General features: G+C 57.0%; 1 protein-coding gene across 1 annotated transcript in view; it reads right to left on the reverse strand.

The window, feature by feature from the left end:
- The window catches only part of WDFY2 (WD repeat and FYVE domain containing 2), a 165,103-nt gene that overhangs the window by 20,575 nt on the left and 125,483 nt on the right, over positions 1-19,045 (reverse strand). The window contains exons 5-6 of the mRNA XM_055335960.1: positions 16,801-16,951; positions 9,957-10,069 (exon numbers count right to left, since the gene is read on the reverse strand). Coding sequence (XP_055191935.1) covers positions 9,957-10,069; positions 16,801-16,951 — 264 coding nt within the window. The remainder of the gene's footprint in view (positions 1-9,956; positions 10,070-16,800; positions 16,952-19,045) is intronic.

The raw sequence follows: 19,045 nt of genomic DNA on the forward strand, positions 1-19,045 counted from the left end.
CAGCACAAAAAGGGGGAGTACAGCACGGCGGGGCGCGGTGGGAGGGAGCGCCCTCGTTCACACAGCCCGTGCTACAGGATATTTCAACAGTGTGTCCGGGGCTCAGTACTACCTCAGTGTCAGGCATCCCCTGGGGGCCCGCAGATTAGAGGGGCTGCTCTGTACTCTTTTTTAAACCATTCTTCAGTATTTGACGATGTAATACTTCAGGACAGTCCCTCCTGTCACCCAAGGGACTGGCTTTATTAAATACCCGCAGCAGAGGGAGCTACTCTTCCACCTAAACCCTGATTCCCCCTCCAGCGCACGAGCGCTCCCGGGAAAGCTGCTGTCCGCTAGGTACACACTCACCGGCGGGCAGGTGACCAGTTCTCGCAGCCAACCCGGAACGTCATCTGCACCCCGTCCAGGCCACGGCAGTTAGGATGCCCCCTTTGCACCTGCTCTTTGTACTCCCTCCTCAAGGATCCCAAGACTGCAGGGCGCAGAGAAACTACATTCTAGGAGGAGCCCGGGGCCCTGAGTCACCACGTGGAAGAGAGCTGGGATTCAAAACCACCCGCGCTGGACCGTAACGTGGGCAAGAAATACCCTGCTGCATTAAGCCACCGAAGTGTCCAAAAGTGCTTGTTAGAGCAGGGAGCACTGGCTGTCACAAGGCCAGGTATGTAATGGGGTGATAACGAGGCCGGCCCAAAGGGCACCTGGGGGCTCAGTCAGGTAAGCGGCCCGCTCTCAGTTTTGGCTCAGGCCATGACCTCGAGGTTGTGGGGTCCAGCCCCGTGTATGGCTCTGTGCTCAGTGAGGAGTCTGCTGGAGATTCTCTCCGTCTTCCTCCGGCCCGTACTCGTGTGCTCTCTCTCTCTCTAAAATAAATAAATATGTCTTTAAAAAAAATTAAGGCTGGCCCAAGAGGAAGGTGAGAGTCACCAAAAGCTTCATCCATCAGATAAGCAAAAAGAAGTTACCCGTGTAGACTGTTAATGCTGACGCCTAATGTTTAAACAGGATGGAGAGGACCCCAGCTGGAAAGCCGCTGCATCAGCCTCCAAAGCAATCCATTCCTAAACTCTAATTTGTGTTTTTCCAAGATGTGTCTTCGGTCTGAGCACCTCTTACCACCTCTACCCCTACCGTCCTTGCATGAACCACTGTACAAATTCTTGGCCTAGAAAACTGAAAAGCGTGACACGTATTCTGTTGCAAAGCCTATGGGAGAGAAAGGCACTTTCCTACCTCACTAATGAGACTGCAAACCGGATACAACGGGGAGGCCACATCCAACAAGCCGCACCTGTGCTTGGCTTCTAACCAGCCACCTCACTTCCCGGAACTTATCTTGAGGATCCCGTCCCCATCCCCACCCATCAGGTAACACAAAGATACGTGCACAAGGAGAAGGCTCGGGTAAGAGGCCGCGTGAAGGAACCCTGGTCCGTCCACACAGTATGCAGCGAGAGCAAGAACGCACAACGCACAGATCGCTTAGGTGGACGGCAAGTGATTTCCAGGACACACTGTAGAATGAAAAAGGCAAAGTGCAGAAGAATAGCTACACTGTGCTACCTTTCATCTAAGGAAAAAAGGGTAAATGAGAAATGAAGGAGACTTGTTGACGTCAGCAGGTGCACGGGAACAGAGATGGAGAAGAATCTATCTTTTGTTTGGTTCTGAGTTTTGGGACCATGTTAATGTTTCACACCCTCAAAAATAAGTATATAAAATCAACAAGGAGTGTGAGGCAGGGGCAGGGTGTGGACCCAAAACAGAACATAAACAGAAACAAGTGGACCTAACTGTATCACAAATGAACGGCACAGGCTGCGGGGGGTGTGTGTGTGTGTGGGGGGGCTGGAAAGTCACCTTGGGGAACAGGAACCCTACTACACACCCTAAGGCAAGATGTGAGATTTGTACACGAACATAGTACTTGGGTTAGTAGGTCTGCATATGGGGTATGTGGGTTAGCAGTCCTGAAGCTATCCCGTGTGTCCTTTAGGACTGAGCAAGTAAATATGCTGGGGAGTTTCTCACCATTATCCCAGGAGCTGCAGTTGGTGGGGGGAGGACGGAGTAAACTCCTTGGTGATGGACGAAGCGGGCAGTTCAGGATGACCTCACGTGCGTGCACCCCCCCCCCCACAAAGGTCAGGAATAGTTACAGACGTGTGAGCACACACTCGTGTTTTCCAGCCCTGTCCCCGGGAGGCCGTAGAAGCAACGATCTCCCCAACAGTGAGCGCTCGTAGCACCCAGATTTTGGCTTCTTCTTCATGAGTGAAACGACGGCTGCAGGCTCGGCTAACTGGGGCTGAGGCCGGAGAATACAAGACGAGCCGGGAACACCCCGTGGTACCAAAGGTGAGTGTGGAGTCCCAAAGTAAAGGTCACAGAAGCCAGTGTCGCCCCGGTCGAATCTGGGGCGATGGGGCAAGAAAATAAACAGGTGGTGGTAGCGGGTCCTCACGCACAGAAGTAATTAAGAACTCGTGAGCCCGTACTGGTAGGAACAACTGGAAAGATCAATAAGCACGGGGGAAGCAGTTTCCCCTACAGTCAAACTGCAACCGAAAGGCGAAAAGCTAATGACTAGAAAAAGACCCCGCGAGCGCCACAGTCCTGTTTCTCGTAAGAGCCATCGGCGGACAGTAAAGCTACTGGGCAGGAATATGAGGACAAACAGTATTCATACGGTCGCAGAGTATTTCCTCATAAAATACTCAAGAATTTTAAAGGGTGACTGGAGTGGAGAAGCCCGGGAGACACACGTGACCCCATGGTCGACGTGACCACACCAGAGACGGGATAAATCAGCACCACGTGCCCCCCCCGCCCCCCGGAGAAGGGCTAAGAGCACTTCCGTGGCCTTCTTGCAAAAAGCGCACAACCTGGATTTACCCACGGGGACACAGCAGACAAATTCAAAGGGAAGGACGCCGCGGCAGCGCTCGAAGACCGCCGCGGCCCCGCAGGGCCAAGACTGGAGAGCTGGCTCCCGCGGGAGGAAGGCCCCAAGACGGGAGGCAGGAAGGCACCGGGGGAAAGCAAGGAGCTGCTGGGGTCCATCCCGGCTGCACTAGGCGTCCCAGCGGGGCGGCTCTCGGACGCTGGCCTAGCCGTTGTAAAGCACGGCCCTCGCTCAAATCAGCGCAGCGGGCACGTCCTGAGCACCTTCTACGCCGGGCACCGTGCTGGGCTCTGCGGCCATAATCAGATCAAGACCCAGGAAGACCCAGACCCTACACAACACAAACGGAGCATCCGACGACGGGCGTGCACACTGGGCCTGGTGGGCCGTGCTCTCCGGGGACGTGGGCCACGCCGTCCACCTGGGTGCCTGTCTTACCCTCTCCCACTCAGGTAACCCGTTCTCTCTCCAAGGTGGGCTCAGGGGCCGCCTCCCGCGGACGCCCCCAACACTCTGGGTCCCCGTGAGTCCCGGCCTCTGTGCGCTTCCCTCCTCACACTCATCCGCTGCGCTGCACTTTACCAGATGATAAATCCCTCCCCACGGTAGACCCGGCGTCCGGTGTGTTTGTATTCAGGCCCGGTGCGTGTGCCTGGTACACAGCAGGCGCCCAATGAGCGCTTACGCAGCTGGCCCGTGAACTGGATGGCCTCTGAGACCACCAAGGCGCCTGGCAGAGCTTTGGGGCAGGGGCCGTGGGGGCACCGAGGGGGGCGCGTCCTTCCAGGGGCGGGGTCCTCCCTCGCTGGCCGCCTCCCTTGTGGCCCGGCCCCACCGTCAGCCAGCGGGGCCCAGGGCAGCGCAGGCTCCCCGCGCAGTCCACGCCCGGGCATCCTCCCGCCCTCCGTATCCAGGCCGAGGACAGGGCGGGGGCCACGGCGGTGGGGGCTTCCGGGTTTACGGTCTTTCAAATCACAGACATTGGTCCCCCGTGTCACCATGTGCTTCCGCCTGCCTCCGACCCGCTCTCACTACACCCCGTAGCGCGGCTTCCGATGTAAACGGATCTGTTCTTAGAAAGAGGGGCTTTGGGATCCCTGGGTGGCGCAGCGGTTTGGCGCCTGCCTTTGGCCCAGGGCGCGATCCTGGAGACCCGGGATCGAATCCCACGTCGGGCTCCCTGCATGGAGCCTGCTTCTCCCTCTGCCTATGTCTCTGCCCCCCCCCCCTCTCTCTCTCTCATAAATAAATAAAAAAAAATAAAAAAAAAAGCAGTTTAAAAAAAAAAAAAAGAAAGAGGGGCTTTGTCCCTATAAAACGCACCCGTGCGGTTACATGTTCTCATACATGTGGGTCTTACGGTTGCCCGGGACCCCGACACGCGGTTGTCCCTTATTTCACATATTGTTACATTTTTCCTGACTTTTCACTATCATAAATTTTGCTAAGATGCACAGTTATTTGTAAGACTTTTGCTGTTTCTTCTACTAGTCAGGAGAGACTCCCAGACAGGAGACTGACCAAAGAGTATGAAAATCTTGGGAAATGTAACGCACGTTACAGAAACTCACAGGGAACTAACTTCCAAGAGACTTGTGCACGGTGGCTGGCGACAGCGCCGCGGAGCCGGTCCGGGCGGCCTCACCCACCGCAGGGTGATGGGGCGTGTGGCGTCTGGACTCTGGGGGCCGCCAGGTGAGCCCCGGGCCACGGGACCGCACCTGCCACGGCCGCATCCTGGGCAACTGTGCCCCGCCTGCCCGGGGACCCTGGGGCGGCCACACCCCGACGGCCAGCAGCCTCCCGCCACCCTGGGGGCTCCTGGGCTCCGCCTCCGGCAGGTGGCACACCAGCCCCCAAGGCTGCGGACGTGGCCGCCCGGGCCCCCCGCCTCCAATGTGAAGAGACCCTGACCCCTCGGTGGTTCCCGACCCCAGCCCCCCCACCTCCCCCTGGCTCCCCCCTGACGGCCTCCCTGCGGCCCTTCCCATCCCCAGCAGCCCCCCCACCTCCCCCTGGCTGCACCCCCCCTGCCTCCCCACAGCCCTACCTGACCCCAGCACACCCCTCACGTCCCTTCCCCGACCCCAGCACGCCCCCCACCTCCCCTGGCTGCACCCCCCTGCCTCCCACAGCCCTACCTGACCCCAGCACACCCCTCATGTCCCTTCCCCGACCCCAGCACGCCCCCCCACCTCCCCCTGGCTGCCCTGCCATGGTCTCCCCGGGGCCCTTCCTGTCCCCAGCACACACACCCCCCCGCCCCCCAGGACAACGTCGGGAGCTCCTCCCCGCACCCGCAAGGTGAGCCTGAGCTCTGGGCCTGCTCCACCGCCCCCCGGGGGGCCCCGTCCAGGCTGCGGGCCCAGGCCACCCACTGCGCCTGCAGGGGTCTCACCGCCTGGGGGGCTCCTTCTTCTCTTTAAGGCCTGTTTAAACACCGCTTCCCCGGGGGCCCCCCTTACTTCTCGGGTCAGGGCCCTCCTGTCACCTGCTCCGAGGCAGCCTCACGTGGCCCTGCCTGCCCAGTGCCTGCGCCGCCAACATCTGGGGCACCGCCTGCACGCACCGGCTCAGCCGCCGCACCCCGGACCTGAGGCCCAGGCGGCGGGCGTCAGGCTTGTCCGGCCCAGCCCTCGGGCCCAGCACTCATCACCCCAGGGCTAAGGACCGGGCGAGCTCCAGAAGATCCGGGTCTACCAGACGTGAAAGCCTCCCCTGTGCACAAAGATCAAGCCTGCAGCTCAGTGATGCGGACCTGCGTATGCGCACTCAGCGGTGCCTCTCCTTGCCTTGGCTATTTGTATTACGGTGACACTGTCACCCTCAGTGGTTCCCCTAACAGTTAATGAACAAGTCTTTAGTATTTAACGTTTTGTCCAGTCGCGTGCTCTGGCATCTACGTTCAAGTCCTCCTGTTTCTACTATGTTCATGCAACCAAAGTGATCCTTAGAAATAAAAAGGAAAAATAACTCCACTGATACCGTGAATTTCCAGTGGTTAGAAGCTGATTCTCCCCCACTTTGTTCAAGTCAGCATGACTTCTTGGTAGAAATACATTCTAATTTCTGCGGAAATAGCAAAGAACTCCGATATTGCAGAAATAAAACCAGCAGAGGGAGCACAGGAACATAAAACTAGTTTCCGAGGTCCCCGTGGATTAGCAAATGCTCTGCTGGCCTCTGGTACTAGGCCAATTCCATCATCACTAACCCACATTTTACGAGGCCTGTACGGTACCGGGCTGAGGGGTGAATGGCTGGGACTCTGCACCCAGGACGCTGTGCCCCGGCGCTCGGTCCGGCTGATGAGACCCCCAGCGTCACTCTTGAGCGGATCTGCGTTCATCGTAAGGTCTTCTTTCGGGGCTAAGGGAACGAGGAGATTAGCCCTTAGCAAACCCCTTTGCCCAGAGTTTGGGGCCTCTCAGGGCCCAGGAGGGGATGAGTCAACGGCAGGTTTGCACCAGCCTGGTCCCGTAGACATCCCTGCTCAGGCGACGGACGGACGAGCGGGGCGGTAGCCAGACTGGCGAGGGGCCCATCCTACCGGCCAGGGAAGGGGCCGTACACTCCGTGTGGGGCCTGCTGCGCTGGCCTCCGTGCTGGTTAGTGACGTTCTGGGGCCATGTCCGCGCTTCCTCATAGATACTTCATGATAAGGCCAGGAGAAGGCTTTAAGCTCTGAGAGAGATGAAGGCAGGACGCCAAGGGGACACTGCATGTGAGAACCAACCCGGGCGACAGGAAGCCCCGGGGCCATGCGGCTGCCCACGGCTCCCTGGGCTCGGGGCAGCAACAGAGGGCTGCGGGGGGGGGGCATGGGCCACCCGGGGAGGGCCGCGTGCTGTGGAGCCCCACCGAAGGGCCCGCTGCCGCCCCGTGCGGGCGCCCCTTGCCCGTCGGCCCACCCCTGGCTCGCCCTTGCGCGGCACTCCGGGGGGGTGAGGACGGCTTCCTGGCGGCTGGCCCACTGCGCTCTCCATGCGGGGCCAGAACCATCTTTTAAATTCTGACCAGGTTGGCGTCCTTGCTTAGAAGGCTTTCTTGGTTTCTCACTGACGTCAGGCTAATGCCTGGATCGTCAGCGATCCAGACGGCGTCTCCCGTCCGCTCGGGCTGCCCGCCACCTCGTGCTCGGCGTGCCAGCCACACGGGGTCCCAGAGTCCCCAAGAAAGACATTTTGCAGATCTCCACGCCTTGGACTACTGCTGTTTTGTGAACTCAACACTCCTTCCTTCCCAAATATCTTCAGTCAAGCAACACCTGTGCTGGGAAGGCCCTCCTGGCCCGCTCGGCGTTCCTGGAGGTGCCCGGGCCTGCACCCCGCCACCGCCTCGCTCCTTAGCTTGTGTGTCTCACGGGGCTGGGGAGGATCTGAGGACACTGTACCTGTTGTTGGTATGACAGGAGTCGTGGCTGAGGCCAACCAGGGAGAGCCAGGAGTAGAGAGACCAGGGTCCGGGCACAGCTCACAAGGGAGATTCCTAAGGAGATGGCAACGAGCAGCGAGAGAAGCAGAAGAAAACTGGGAGAGACTGGGGCGCCCGGCGGGGGGGGGGGGGGGGCTCAGGGGTCGAGAGTCTGCCTTCAGCTCACGGGGTGATCCTGGGGTCCCGGGATCGAGTCCACGTCGGGCTCCCTGCTCAGCGGGGTCTGCTTCTCCCTCTGCCTCTGCTGCTCCCCCTGCTTGTGCACGTTCTCCCTCCCTCTCTGTCTCCCTCTCTCCAATAAATAAAGACTTCAAAAGAAAAGAAAACTAGAAGAGAATGTGTCACGGAAGCCAAAGGGAGGGCTGCTACAAGCCAGGAGTGGCCACGTTGTGAAACGCGGCGGAAAGGTGAAGCACGACAGAGGATCTGGCAACCAGCGGGTCCCTGGCCACCGTGGAGCAGCAGACAAGCCACACTGCGGGCGGGACGAGGGCAAACGACAGGCGAAGACGTCGCAGCAGCTGGCAAGAGATACTCCTTGAAGAGGCTGTGCTGTTTGCTAGGACACGAAGAAATTACGCCCATTGAAGGGAGCCAGCCGACTGCGCTCCCCCGACTGCGAGGTGCCCCGAGCAGGCCAAGTCCGAGACAGGCAGGAGACCGGGGGTTGCCAGGGGCCGGGGGAGGCGAGTGGGACTCAGGGCTTGATGGGGGCCGAGCTTCAGTCTGACACGTCAGAGATGTGTAGACGGATGGTGGTGATCTGAGTGTCCTGGAGGCCCCTGAGCCACATGCTTAAAGATGATTAAAATGGTGAATTTTCTTTCTGTACATTGTACTGTGATTTAAAAAAAGAAAAAAAGCACCGCTACTAAGAGAATAAGACGAAAACTGCTACAACAGGACCCAGGATGGAGAGGGGTCTGTTTGTTGAACAGAAAGCGGAGACGCTTATGCATGTTAATGCATTGAGAAGAGGGAGTTAGTCAAAAGGGAGACAAAGGGCGTAGCTTGGATGTGCAGATCCCAGGAGAATCAGCCCTGGGGACTCCCCTGAGAGGCAGGAGAGAGAAAGTTTGTTTGTTGGGGAAGACTGGGGGGGGGGGCAAGAAAAAGACTGTATTTTTTTTAAAGATTTACTTATTCATGAGACAGAGAGAGGGAGGCAGGGACCCAGGCAGAGGGAGAAGCAGGCTCCATGCGGGGAGCCCGACGTGGGACTCGATCCCAGGACCCCAGGATCACGCCCTGAGCCAAAGGCAGATACTCAACCACTGAGCCACCCCGGGGCCCCAAAAGAATATTTTTTTAGAAGATTTATTTATTTTAGAGAGAGTGGGGGGGGGAAGGGCGGAGGGGAGGGAAGGAGAGAATCTCAAGCAGACTGACCACCAAGCGCAGACGGGGGATGAAGGATCAGGGACCGACTGGTCAACAAAGACAAGAGCAAACGGAGCTGGAGGCAGGATTCAAAAAACTGAAAGACGAGGAGACTCGCGTGAGCAGAGAAACGCAGAAGTGCCAGGCTCCTGACGTGGACAGTTCTGGGTCCCTCCCAGGCCAGGCTTCGCGGGGGTGTCGGTGGCTAAGAAGAGAAATCCAATCGGGAAAGACCTGGGTCCTGTCTACAGGGGAAGCTTCTATGTGTTCTTCTTCCCAGAAAACATAGATAATTGGGATGATCTTTTAGGACCCCTTTCCGCTGCATTCAATTTCCTCTTTACTGCATTCCTTTCTTCCCCTTGAGGAAATCCCTCATGGTCTAGGTACTAACCCATTTTACATCCTGATTCACCTACTTATGCTCTTATAAGCCACCTAAACTCAGTATGAACCTTGCTCTGTCCTAAATCATAGGCCGGTAATCTGTGGGAGACATAAAAAGCCCATTAAGAACCATGAAAACAGGCAGTGGCTCATTTCCCAGGGTCAACATCACATATTAAACACACTAGTAAAAACGAGTCATTATCATCTATTCCAGTGTTTCAGAGGCTAAGCATGGATGTTTTTTGTTACCTTCCTTACATGATCCTGAGCAGATCCTACTCCCTCCCCAACAAACAAATCCTAAATAATAAAGGGGGCTTTGGGTTTTACACTGAAAAGAGCCCAGAAGGAAGTTAAAAAAGAACTGGACCTTTTTATGAAGCCTCGCTACCCACAATGAGCTCATTTTTTTTTTTTTTATTTCACTTGTCTGAGAAGCGGGGGAGTCTGTCTCGCACACCGTCTTCTCACCCCAAGGGTGGAAAGGGCAGACTGAGGCTGCTGTCTTTTTGGCCTTCTGAGGTTTGTGCGGTTGCCACATGGTCTCAAACCACGTCTCATCCACATATGTGCCAACACTGGCTTCCTCCAGTGCAACGTGACAGAGAACCAAATCTCCAACCTTTTGAGAAGAGGCTGGTTCCTCTTTTGTCTGCACTGAAAATTCCAGACAATTTCTGACATTCTATGTTACTGCGCCATTCCGGAATTGGTTAAATGTATGGCGTGCGTCCGTGCACACCGTTCTGTGTCGCTTTGACAACACGGATCCTAATGCCAGACCACACGGCAGGTGACAGGTCCCTGTGAGAGCGGCGCGTGGAGGTTCTGCTTCCAAGCCCACCTGTATGTCCTCTGAATGCCGTGACCAGGGTGCAGGTGTCTTGCTCCAGTGTGAGGATGGTCACTTGGCCTGACTGGTCACCAATAAACACATGCCGGGTTTCAACATCAAATCTATCATGTAAACATTAAGGATCATTTCTCAGAATTGATGGATTTACATAAACAAATAAATGAAACCAAGAAACGTGCAAATCTCGTATGAAGACAGCTTGGCCGTAACGCTGGAAGATACAAAAAGTAGACAAAACAAAGTGAAAGATGCAGTACCATGGGACGGTAAGACTCAACGCGGGAATGAGGTCACTCCTTACAACATGAGCTTACAAATTTAATACGATTCCTATAAACATATCAACATTCTCCCCCCCCCCCCCAGGGCTAGGGAAGTCCAAGTCCACATAAAAAAATAAAAAGAAGAGCCAGGAACATTGTGAAAATAAGAACGATCATGCTATGTGACAGGGGAGGTTAGCGCTACTAGAAGTGGAACACGTCACGAAATCTCTGTGATTAGAAGTGCGGTGTTGGTGCCTAAACAGACAAACGGGCCCGTGGGACGAGATGGCAGGTCTAGAAACAGACCCCAGAGCACGTCTGATAAGGGTGGCTCTTCAAATGAGTAAGGAAGAGATGGGGTAAAAAAAAAAAAAAAAAATGTTGGCATAAACTGGATAGGCATTTGGAAAAACAAAACAGGATCTGTGTTTCACGTTCTGTATCAGGATAAACTGCAAATGGATTAAGGATCTAAGCGTAAAACATGACAACTATTGAGTTCTAGATGGGAGAGTCCTTTATAACCCTGGAGTGGGACAGGCTACTTACTACTCAAAAACGTAAGTAACAAACACACACCATCAGCAAAGCCAAAAGACACACTGGAAAAAATATCTGCAATCCAGGTCACAAAAGGCCCAGGCCCTTAACACAAAAAGAACCATCAGGAGGAAAGCAACCAGAGGCCGGACAGGACCAAGGGCAACACGTATGAACACACAGTTCAGGAAGAAATGAAGGTGAAGACTGAGCACGTGAGAAACGGGCCCGACCGCCAGGCTTGGGACGAAGGCCGCCCACGGGGCTGACGTGGTGTCCGGCCACCGGGATTCCAGGAGGGTCCCGCCTTCGACGGACGAGTGGCTCACTCCGCCCGGGCTGTCCACATAACACGGTTCACGCCAGATACCTGCTTTCCTCTTACTCTGGAATTTCGGTGCAGGTGAGGGTCAGAGAGAGGCTGCCTACGTGACCAGCCTGCAGCGAAAGCCTGAGGCACACTCCGGAGTCTATAGGGGCTTCCCCGGCTGAGGACACCTGGCGAACCCGGAGATCTGTCCAGAGATACACCGGCCGGAGGACAGAGGGCATGCCTGAGGCTCTTCACTCCGTATTATTAGATGGCTCAAGCTTGAAAACAACAAAAGGCCTCCATCAAAAGGGGACTTACTGAATTAACTAGGATACATCCATGCGGTAGTGGGGGAAAAGATCCTAAGCTCATAAGCTCGCCATCGTGGGGGAATTTCCGGGGCAACATTATTAAGTGGCGAAAACCAGCCAAGGTACATTACGAGTTTATGAGCTACACGGTCTTCGCCTGAGAAAGGGAGGGCAGCAGAAACGTGTGTGCGCGTGTGCGTGTCCGCACGCGTGTGCTTATTTTACAGAATGAAGCTCTGGAATCATGTCATTATTTTACTTACTAAAAACACATACAAAATTAAAGGGAAAAAAATCCCCCAAAGTGACAACAAAGTAAAGTGAGTGAACCTAACTATCGAGTTGGTGGTAAAGCCGTAGTTAACAGAATTATTTCGAGTGACTTTATTTTTTTTTAATTTTTATTTTATTTATTTATGATAGGCACACAGTGAGAGAGAGAGAGAGAGAGAGAGAGAGGCAGAGACACAGGCAGAGGGAGAAGCAGGCTCCATGCACCGGGAGCCCGACGTGGGATTCGATCCCGGGTCTCCAGGATCGCGCCCCGGGCCAAAGGCAGGCACCAAACCGCTGCGCCACCCAGGGATCCCTCGAGTGACTTTAACACACGGCGTTTCAGCTGTCCATCCTTGGGAGGATATATTCTAAGGACAAAAAGAACTGCAGAGAAATCTCACTCCGTAGCCTTGTTGCTATAATGCTGCGATTATTATTCTGGAACAGCTTAAACATAACATACATAAAACGAGTATGTCGACGTTTCAGGAGCCATAATTTCCAGCCCAAGATAAAAGAATCAAATACAAAGATGACGTTAGAACCCTGTTATGTTAAATCTGAATTTGTTACAGCAGTCAGTGATTTATTTTCTTTTCAGGAATACACACACGTATGTTTCCTGGCTAGCTCGAAACACCGCTCCCTGAGGGAAACGGCGGATTCAGGACTGGGGCGGGAAGGTACGAGATAAGCTTCAGACGCGCCAAAGAGCAAGGAAGCTCTCAAAGGCAAGTGCGGTCACATCCAGACACTGGAGCCAATGTGGTGGGGCTCTTATTGGCCAAAGATGGGACAATATTAGCATTCAAAAAAGGCAAGTTCCTGAAATCTACTAATGTATTGTTTTTAAAGTCAGAGTTTATAATAATGCTCAAAAAGAAAAAAAAAAAAAGACACCTATCGGAGGTAACCAGGGCGCTGAATCTCTACTCGGAAAATGAGCAATTAAAGAGAAATCAGAAGTTACGTTGCTTTTGCCAAACTGAGTGTAGCTCAGGGTAACCAAGTAGCTCAAGCTAATGAGGGGGAAGTCCACTGTATGGAAGCGTTCCAACTAACGTATGTGGGGGAAAATGATGACAAAATTGGCATTTTTGCAACCCCCGTGAAAGAACCGTTCAGGGGAAAGGACTAAATGCAGGGCTGATGCGGAGGCCGGCACCGCAGGCCCCTGGCGGTCACCACCTGCAACACGGATCAAGCTGGGCATCCCCGGAAGGGCGACGACCTGCCACGACGCGCCTCCTGCTGCGAGGCAACCAAGGGTGCTCACCTGGAGCTGACCCTGCACTGAATCAAGACCTCGAGAGGCAGCTCTCGGCTCCCAAGAACACATGGCAGAGGCGCAGGTAGAACCAGCGAAACGGCAGCACAAGGACGGAGAGATCAGTAGAAACAGGGCTGCCCCTGGGAACACAGCCTCGGAGCCTCCGACCCCGTACAGACGCACAGAAAGGAGGAGGAGGAGGTCACCGCTCCGGACTGGGGAGGGACTCCGGGTGTGACAACCTGTTCAGTGTGTGAAGTGGATCTGGACCCGATTTCAACAGACTCACTGCAAAAAGCCAGTAAGTGATATCTGTGAAAATGGATCGATCATTCCACACTAGCGCGTAGCGGTCATACATTTTTAAGAGTAATAATGGCATCGTGATTGCCGAGAAGTTCTCTGTTCTTTCGTGGTGAAGCACGTAAGGATCACATGACATAAGGTCTGAGATTTGTTTCTGAATACTCCAGGGGGGAGAGCGAGCGAGCGAGCGAGCGAGCCAGAAAGACAGAAGAACCGACGCTGGGTCTGATGGGTACGGGAGCATCCATTATAGCCTCTTCTCCACTTGGTGCATGTTTTGAACATTTTCATAATAAAACCTTTTTTTTTTTGAAGTAAAGGAGAACAAGGCATCACAAATTCCTTCAGTCTCATGGACAGCAGAGAAGTCATGCCCTCCAAACAAGCTGTCAAATGTACATACAGACACACATAACAGTATCTAGTTTTACATGGAGTGAGATCACCTGCTACGTTCACCTATAGATTAATTCTAAGAACACAGATGAAGAAACAGATGCACTCTGACGCCGACCAGCCTTTATGATGGCAGGTAAGTAGTAGTGTTCTCCTAAAAAAGTACAGATGCAAACAAGAGCTATTTGAAAGAGAGCGGAGAGAAAATCATACAGCCTCAAAGCCAGAGTGATCGGCATTAAGGGTGAGATGAGGAAACGGAGAAGTCAAGATAATCTGAATAGCCTTCCAGTACTCCTGCCCTGAACCTGAGCACGTCTGAGAGACGTCTTGGTGAAAAGACCTTGTACTAGGCAGGGGGACGTCTTGGAAATATCTTGAATGTGAATAACGGCTTAAAACGAGGACTACGTAGACTGTGCAGAAGCAGGAGAAACGGGATGGAAACACGGTCACGTGACAAGACCGAAAGGGGAGGCCGAAGTGGTCACAAATTTAAATACTGGCCCGTGAAGCGGGGAGGGAAATCGGGTCTATTTCCTAACATCCACCCGCGGGGCGAGCGTTGGGAAACCCCCGCACCCCAGGGCGGCGCGGCTGTGACCTGGAGAGGGTCCCTTCACCTTCCCAGGCCTTGCTTCCCACACTGTGAAAACGGACAACGTGGTCTTTTTGTTTTTACCTCTAATTATCGTCCCCACAGTGAGCGGAGAAGCCCCGGACAGGACCCTCGGGAGCTGCGAGTGGAGGCCCCGTCTCCCCCTCCCCGTCCGCCGATTACTGCTCAGTGCTGTCGCCCACTTCGCCCTGAAGCTTCAGACCTTTAGCCACAGCAACCAAAGACTTTGAGGTTGTTTGGAAATCAAATCTTTGAAGCGTCAGTCCCTTGGTCTTCCTCTCTCTCTCTCTCTACTTCAATTTTGGCTATTTTCACAGCACACGAACTTCTCCCGTTCGAGACCCGAGCGAAGAGGAAAAAAGGCCGGATTCCCTGCATCACTGACTTGGATGAACGACGGTTCGAGATGGAGATGGGAGAGGTGGATCGTCTCAGGCCGCGTCGTGTGTGTGACGCCGCCAGCGTCCACTAGGAAGAGAAACTGGTGTCATTCAAACACCTTCCCTTAAAAAACCTGTAAGTATGGAAAGTGGCAGAAAAAAGAGGAAAGACACGACGCAGAGGGTTCCCATGAAGAAACGGGTTTAACAAACAAAGGGAGGCAGAACGGGGGGGGCGGTGGGATGGGGTCACCGGGTGACGGCCACCGAGGAGGGCACACGGTGAGATGAACACCAGGGGCTGTACTGTGTGTCGGCAAACTGAGTTCCAGTAAGATCTAAAAAAATAAAAACAAAACAAAAATAAAAACTGGACTTTCGTGTGAGCGCCACATCGCCCGGGCACGTTAGGCTGTGACAGCTCCCAGGAGGCCCCGGCCCGGGGACGCCACCCGCTCCCGCAGCGCCGGGAAGGGGCCCGGGAGACAGGGACAGGGGGGCCGTTCCCAGGCCGGGGGAGGGCCCGGCAGACCTGGGCCGTGGGCCTCCGGGAGGGGCTGCCCCTGCGCACACACGCGGCTCCACGCGGCCGGGGCCAGGCCGACGGCCCCCGACACTGCCCGCCGCCCGCCGCTTTCGGGCACACGCAGGTGCTCGAGGCTCCCGCCACAGGGCTCCGCTGGGAACCCGCAGCCCACGCCGGGGGAGCCAGAGGCCGCCGCTCAGGACTTGGGCCCTGGCGCTGCTGTCCTGTGTCCATTTTCAGGGGGTTTAAAAAGTGAACTTCCTAAGGGCAAGAGCTGCCCGTTTCCCGGGTCCTTGGCATGGCTAGTGACACGGAAGCCAGCGTACGAAGCATGAGGATGCGGCCGCTGGGCGCTGCGGTCCGTGGGGGGGGGGAAAGGGTGACGGGGTGGACGGTGGCCGAGGCCGCGACCCGGGGGGGGGGGACACCTGCCGACTCTGCAGCTGGGTGGTGCGGCGAGGGCGCGGCCCCGTGTGGCCTCAGCCCGCCCGCCGGGGGACGAGGCGCTGGCCCGGGCCACGCCAGCAGGGAGTCCGCATCTGCCCACGCGGCGGCCAAGCGTTTCCGCCCAGGCACGAGGCTGGGCTCCAGTGGCCTCCGCAAGGGACCCGGAGCCTCCGAACAGCCAGACCACGTGACCACGTCCCGGAGGCAGCTGGGGGCCCCCGCCCGCCCCCGCCCCCCGTCTCTGGCCTGCGAGGTAACGTGCCACTTGTACAGCCTTCCACGGCGGCCGGTCTTCGTTTCTTCATCTTGCTCTTCCAGGGCGGGAAAGGAGAGAGGACAGGGCCGTGGCCCGGGCTAACGTGCACACACGCACACGCACACGCACACGCACACGCACGCGCACAGCTACGGTCTGCAAGGCCCCAGCACAGCCCTGTCGCTGGGAGAATCGCTGCAGTCTGAAGCGAACACCCGAGAGCCACCTCGCTCCTTCCTCCCCCTGCTGCTGACCAGCGGCCGCAGATTCCCTCTACTCGCTCGGCGGACGGCGGACAGGGGCTCTCTGCTTGGCAAACCGGCAGCCAGGCCCGTGACTCCTCACCCCGTGGTGGCGGCGCCGCATCGTGCCTGCCGGAGCCCCGCCGGCCAGACGGGAGGACCAGACGGGAGGACCAGCGGGTGGAGCAGGTGCCGGCCGCGGGGTCACCGCCAGCATCCCCGCCCCTCCTGGGGGCCTGCACCGCGCCTGTGGATGCCAGCCGGCCTCGTCGGGTTCCGCCCGGTGGCCTCTCCAGAAATACCCGGGGGACACACAGGCACCTCGCGCTCCTCGCAGCCTTACCGTCCACGCGGAAACCACTCTCATCTCCGTGTTCGGAGCTCCTGACGCCACGCCTGAGGCTCGCACATCGGGCGGCGCCCCGTCTGGCATCAGGCCTGTGTCACAGCCACTCCTCGACCTGCCCCGCGGGATCTGTTCCTTGAGGGGAAATCACCCCCTTGATCCGCCTCCGGGAAGACCCTCCGGGACGTGTGCATTTGTCGCGTCAACGAGACCCTGAGCCGCAGGGCAGCTCCGCACGCACAGCCACAGTGCCTCGAGGTGCACATACCCCAACTTTTCCTGACAGAGGAGTCACCAGCTAAGCTCCCACCAGGGGATTTTTGTCCAGCAAAGGATACTGCAGGCCCGAGGCCACGGCACTGGTGCGGTAGCCTCCCAGGCGCCGCGCACTCTCGGAGCAGTGCCAGGCGAACAGCTTGTCCTGCCCGGTGCTCAGCACCCACTCCAGCTCCAGGACAAACAGGATCATCGTCACTCTGCTCTGGTGCGCTAAAAACCAAGAGACAAGAAAGTAACCCAGAGGGCACGGGGAGGGGGGCGAGCGCGGTGCACAGGGCCCTCCCCCGCCGCCCCCCGGCCCAGGCCCGGCCTCAGCAGCACGGCCCAGAGCACGGGCTCGCGCGGGGCGGAGGCCCACCCGGAGAGGGCCAGGCCCAAGGGTCCCAAGGTCTCGAACCACCCGTCTGCTCCCCGGGCTCCGCCCTCCCGCCTGCCCCAACCCACTGTCCCGTCACCACGGGGCCTGGGCCTCCGGGCGCAGCACGGTCCCGCAGCCCCAGGAGTTCGCTGTTAGCGATCACATGCAGGGGAGGAGGGCGAACTGCCCCTGGCGCCCGAGTACACGCCCGTGGGAAGGCGGGCAGCTCCGACACGGGCGCCACCGCAGGTCACCGCACCACGCGGCTTGGTTACAAGGAACGGTTCAGGGCGCCGGGTGGCCCGGTCGGGGGAGCGTCTGCCTTCGGCTCGGGTCATGGTCCCGGGGGCCTGGGAATGAGTCCCGCACGGGCTCCCCGCCTCTCCCTCTCCCTCTGCTCGTGCCCTCCCTTGTGCATGTGCACTCGCTCGCTCGCTCTCAAATGAGTAAGTGAAAAATCTTTTTTTTTGTTTTAAAAGAAGAGACTGTTCATGTCACCTACTCTATCTCCCTATTTTACATGTGGGTAAACTGAGGCACACTGAAGTCGAGTAGTCTGGCCAACGTCTGATGGCTTCCCAATTATCGGATAAAATGCATAAAAAGTTGCTTCCTTCTCCTACACTTCTAGAGGGTGAGGTGGGGGGTCCACGGCCGCTGAACAGAGCTGAGGGGAATGACCTACGGTGGATTCCCTCGAGCCCAGACCTCAGTGGCCCTGCGCCCAGGAGCCGGCAGTCTGGTGGGCAAGAGCAGACTCGTCGGGAGTGTGATGACGTGACCGAGAACACATCCGTTTCCCACTTGACCATGAAGATGAAGTCAGTGCGGATGGGCCGGTGCAGCTCTACGGACAGTAGCCGATTCCCGAGGGTCGAACAGGAGCCAAGCACGGAGACAGGTTCTTTCACTCAGTCACCGCGATGACCCTGCAAACGTGGGTGGCGTCTTCACGTCGCAGACCAACCCGGCTGCAGGCTGGCCCCTCTGCCCTGGCCACCTCACCAGCGGTCCCCGGCGAGCACCCGCAGGACGAGCCATTCCGCCACATGCCTGACACTGAGAGCTGAAGCCGGAGACCCTGCGGGGACGCAGGAGGGGCCCAGAGCAGTAACACGACGGCTTCTCTGTGGTCCGTGCCCGTCAGACCATCAGCCGCCATCGGGATCAAAATGTTTTCTTTAACTCCGCAGACACGACTTGGAGAAGGTCCTGAACACCGCGTGTCCGACTGCACCTCTTCGACGATGGTAAGAAGGGCCTCCCGCAGGGTGCGTCTCCCGCGTCGGTCTCCGGGGAAAGCAGCCGCCAGCACTCTGCCCCTCCTTCTCATCACTCTGAGTCCGAGGGGAGGGCAGCGGCCGCGAGGACCGGGCCGGGGAGCCCTCCGGGCTGCCATCACGTGGGGGGGGGAGGCTCACGAAAGCTGCGTGACTTCCCACCCCAAACCCCACAATCGACGGGTGACCAGGCTAGACCTACAGCCCTCGGCCCTCGGCCAAAGCTGGCCCTCGTGTGCGGCTGCCTCGGCCTCCCGAGGAAACAGAAACGAATCCCCGGGCGCGGGGCGCACGCTCCTACGGGGACGCAGCTCTCGGACTCCAAGGAAAGCCGCTCACGGTACACACGCACCAGGAAGTCCAGGAACCTGGGCTGCAGCCTGGCGACGCGTGTCCACTGGGGATGCTGGCGGCGCGGGGACAGCATCTTGCTTCTCACAACTAGGCCCCCAGTCAGCTGTAGGATGTCGTGGCTGTTTACCAAGGCGAGGAAGTTCACCCCGTAGCTGGCTCAGAGTTCTTACCACGAGTGTGTCCGAGTTCATCAAACGCTTTCTCTGCGCCACTGGATAGGATCACATCGTTTTATTTTAGTCTTTCGATGTGATGGATTATACTGATTTTCAGACGTTGAATCTGGAATAACTCCCCTCGCGGTCTTGGGCG

The sequence above is a fragment of the Nyctereutes procyonoides genome, unplaced genomic scaffold (genome assembly GCF_905146905.1).
Source record: "Nyctereutes procyonoides isolate TBG_1078 unplaced genomic scaffold, NYPRO_anot_genome, whole genome shotgun sequence".
In the NCBI taxonomy this organism is placed as follows: Eukaryota; Metazoa; Chordata; class Mammalia; order Carnivora; family Canidae; genus Nyctereutes; species Nyctereutes procyonoides.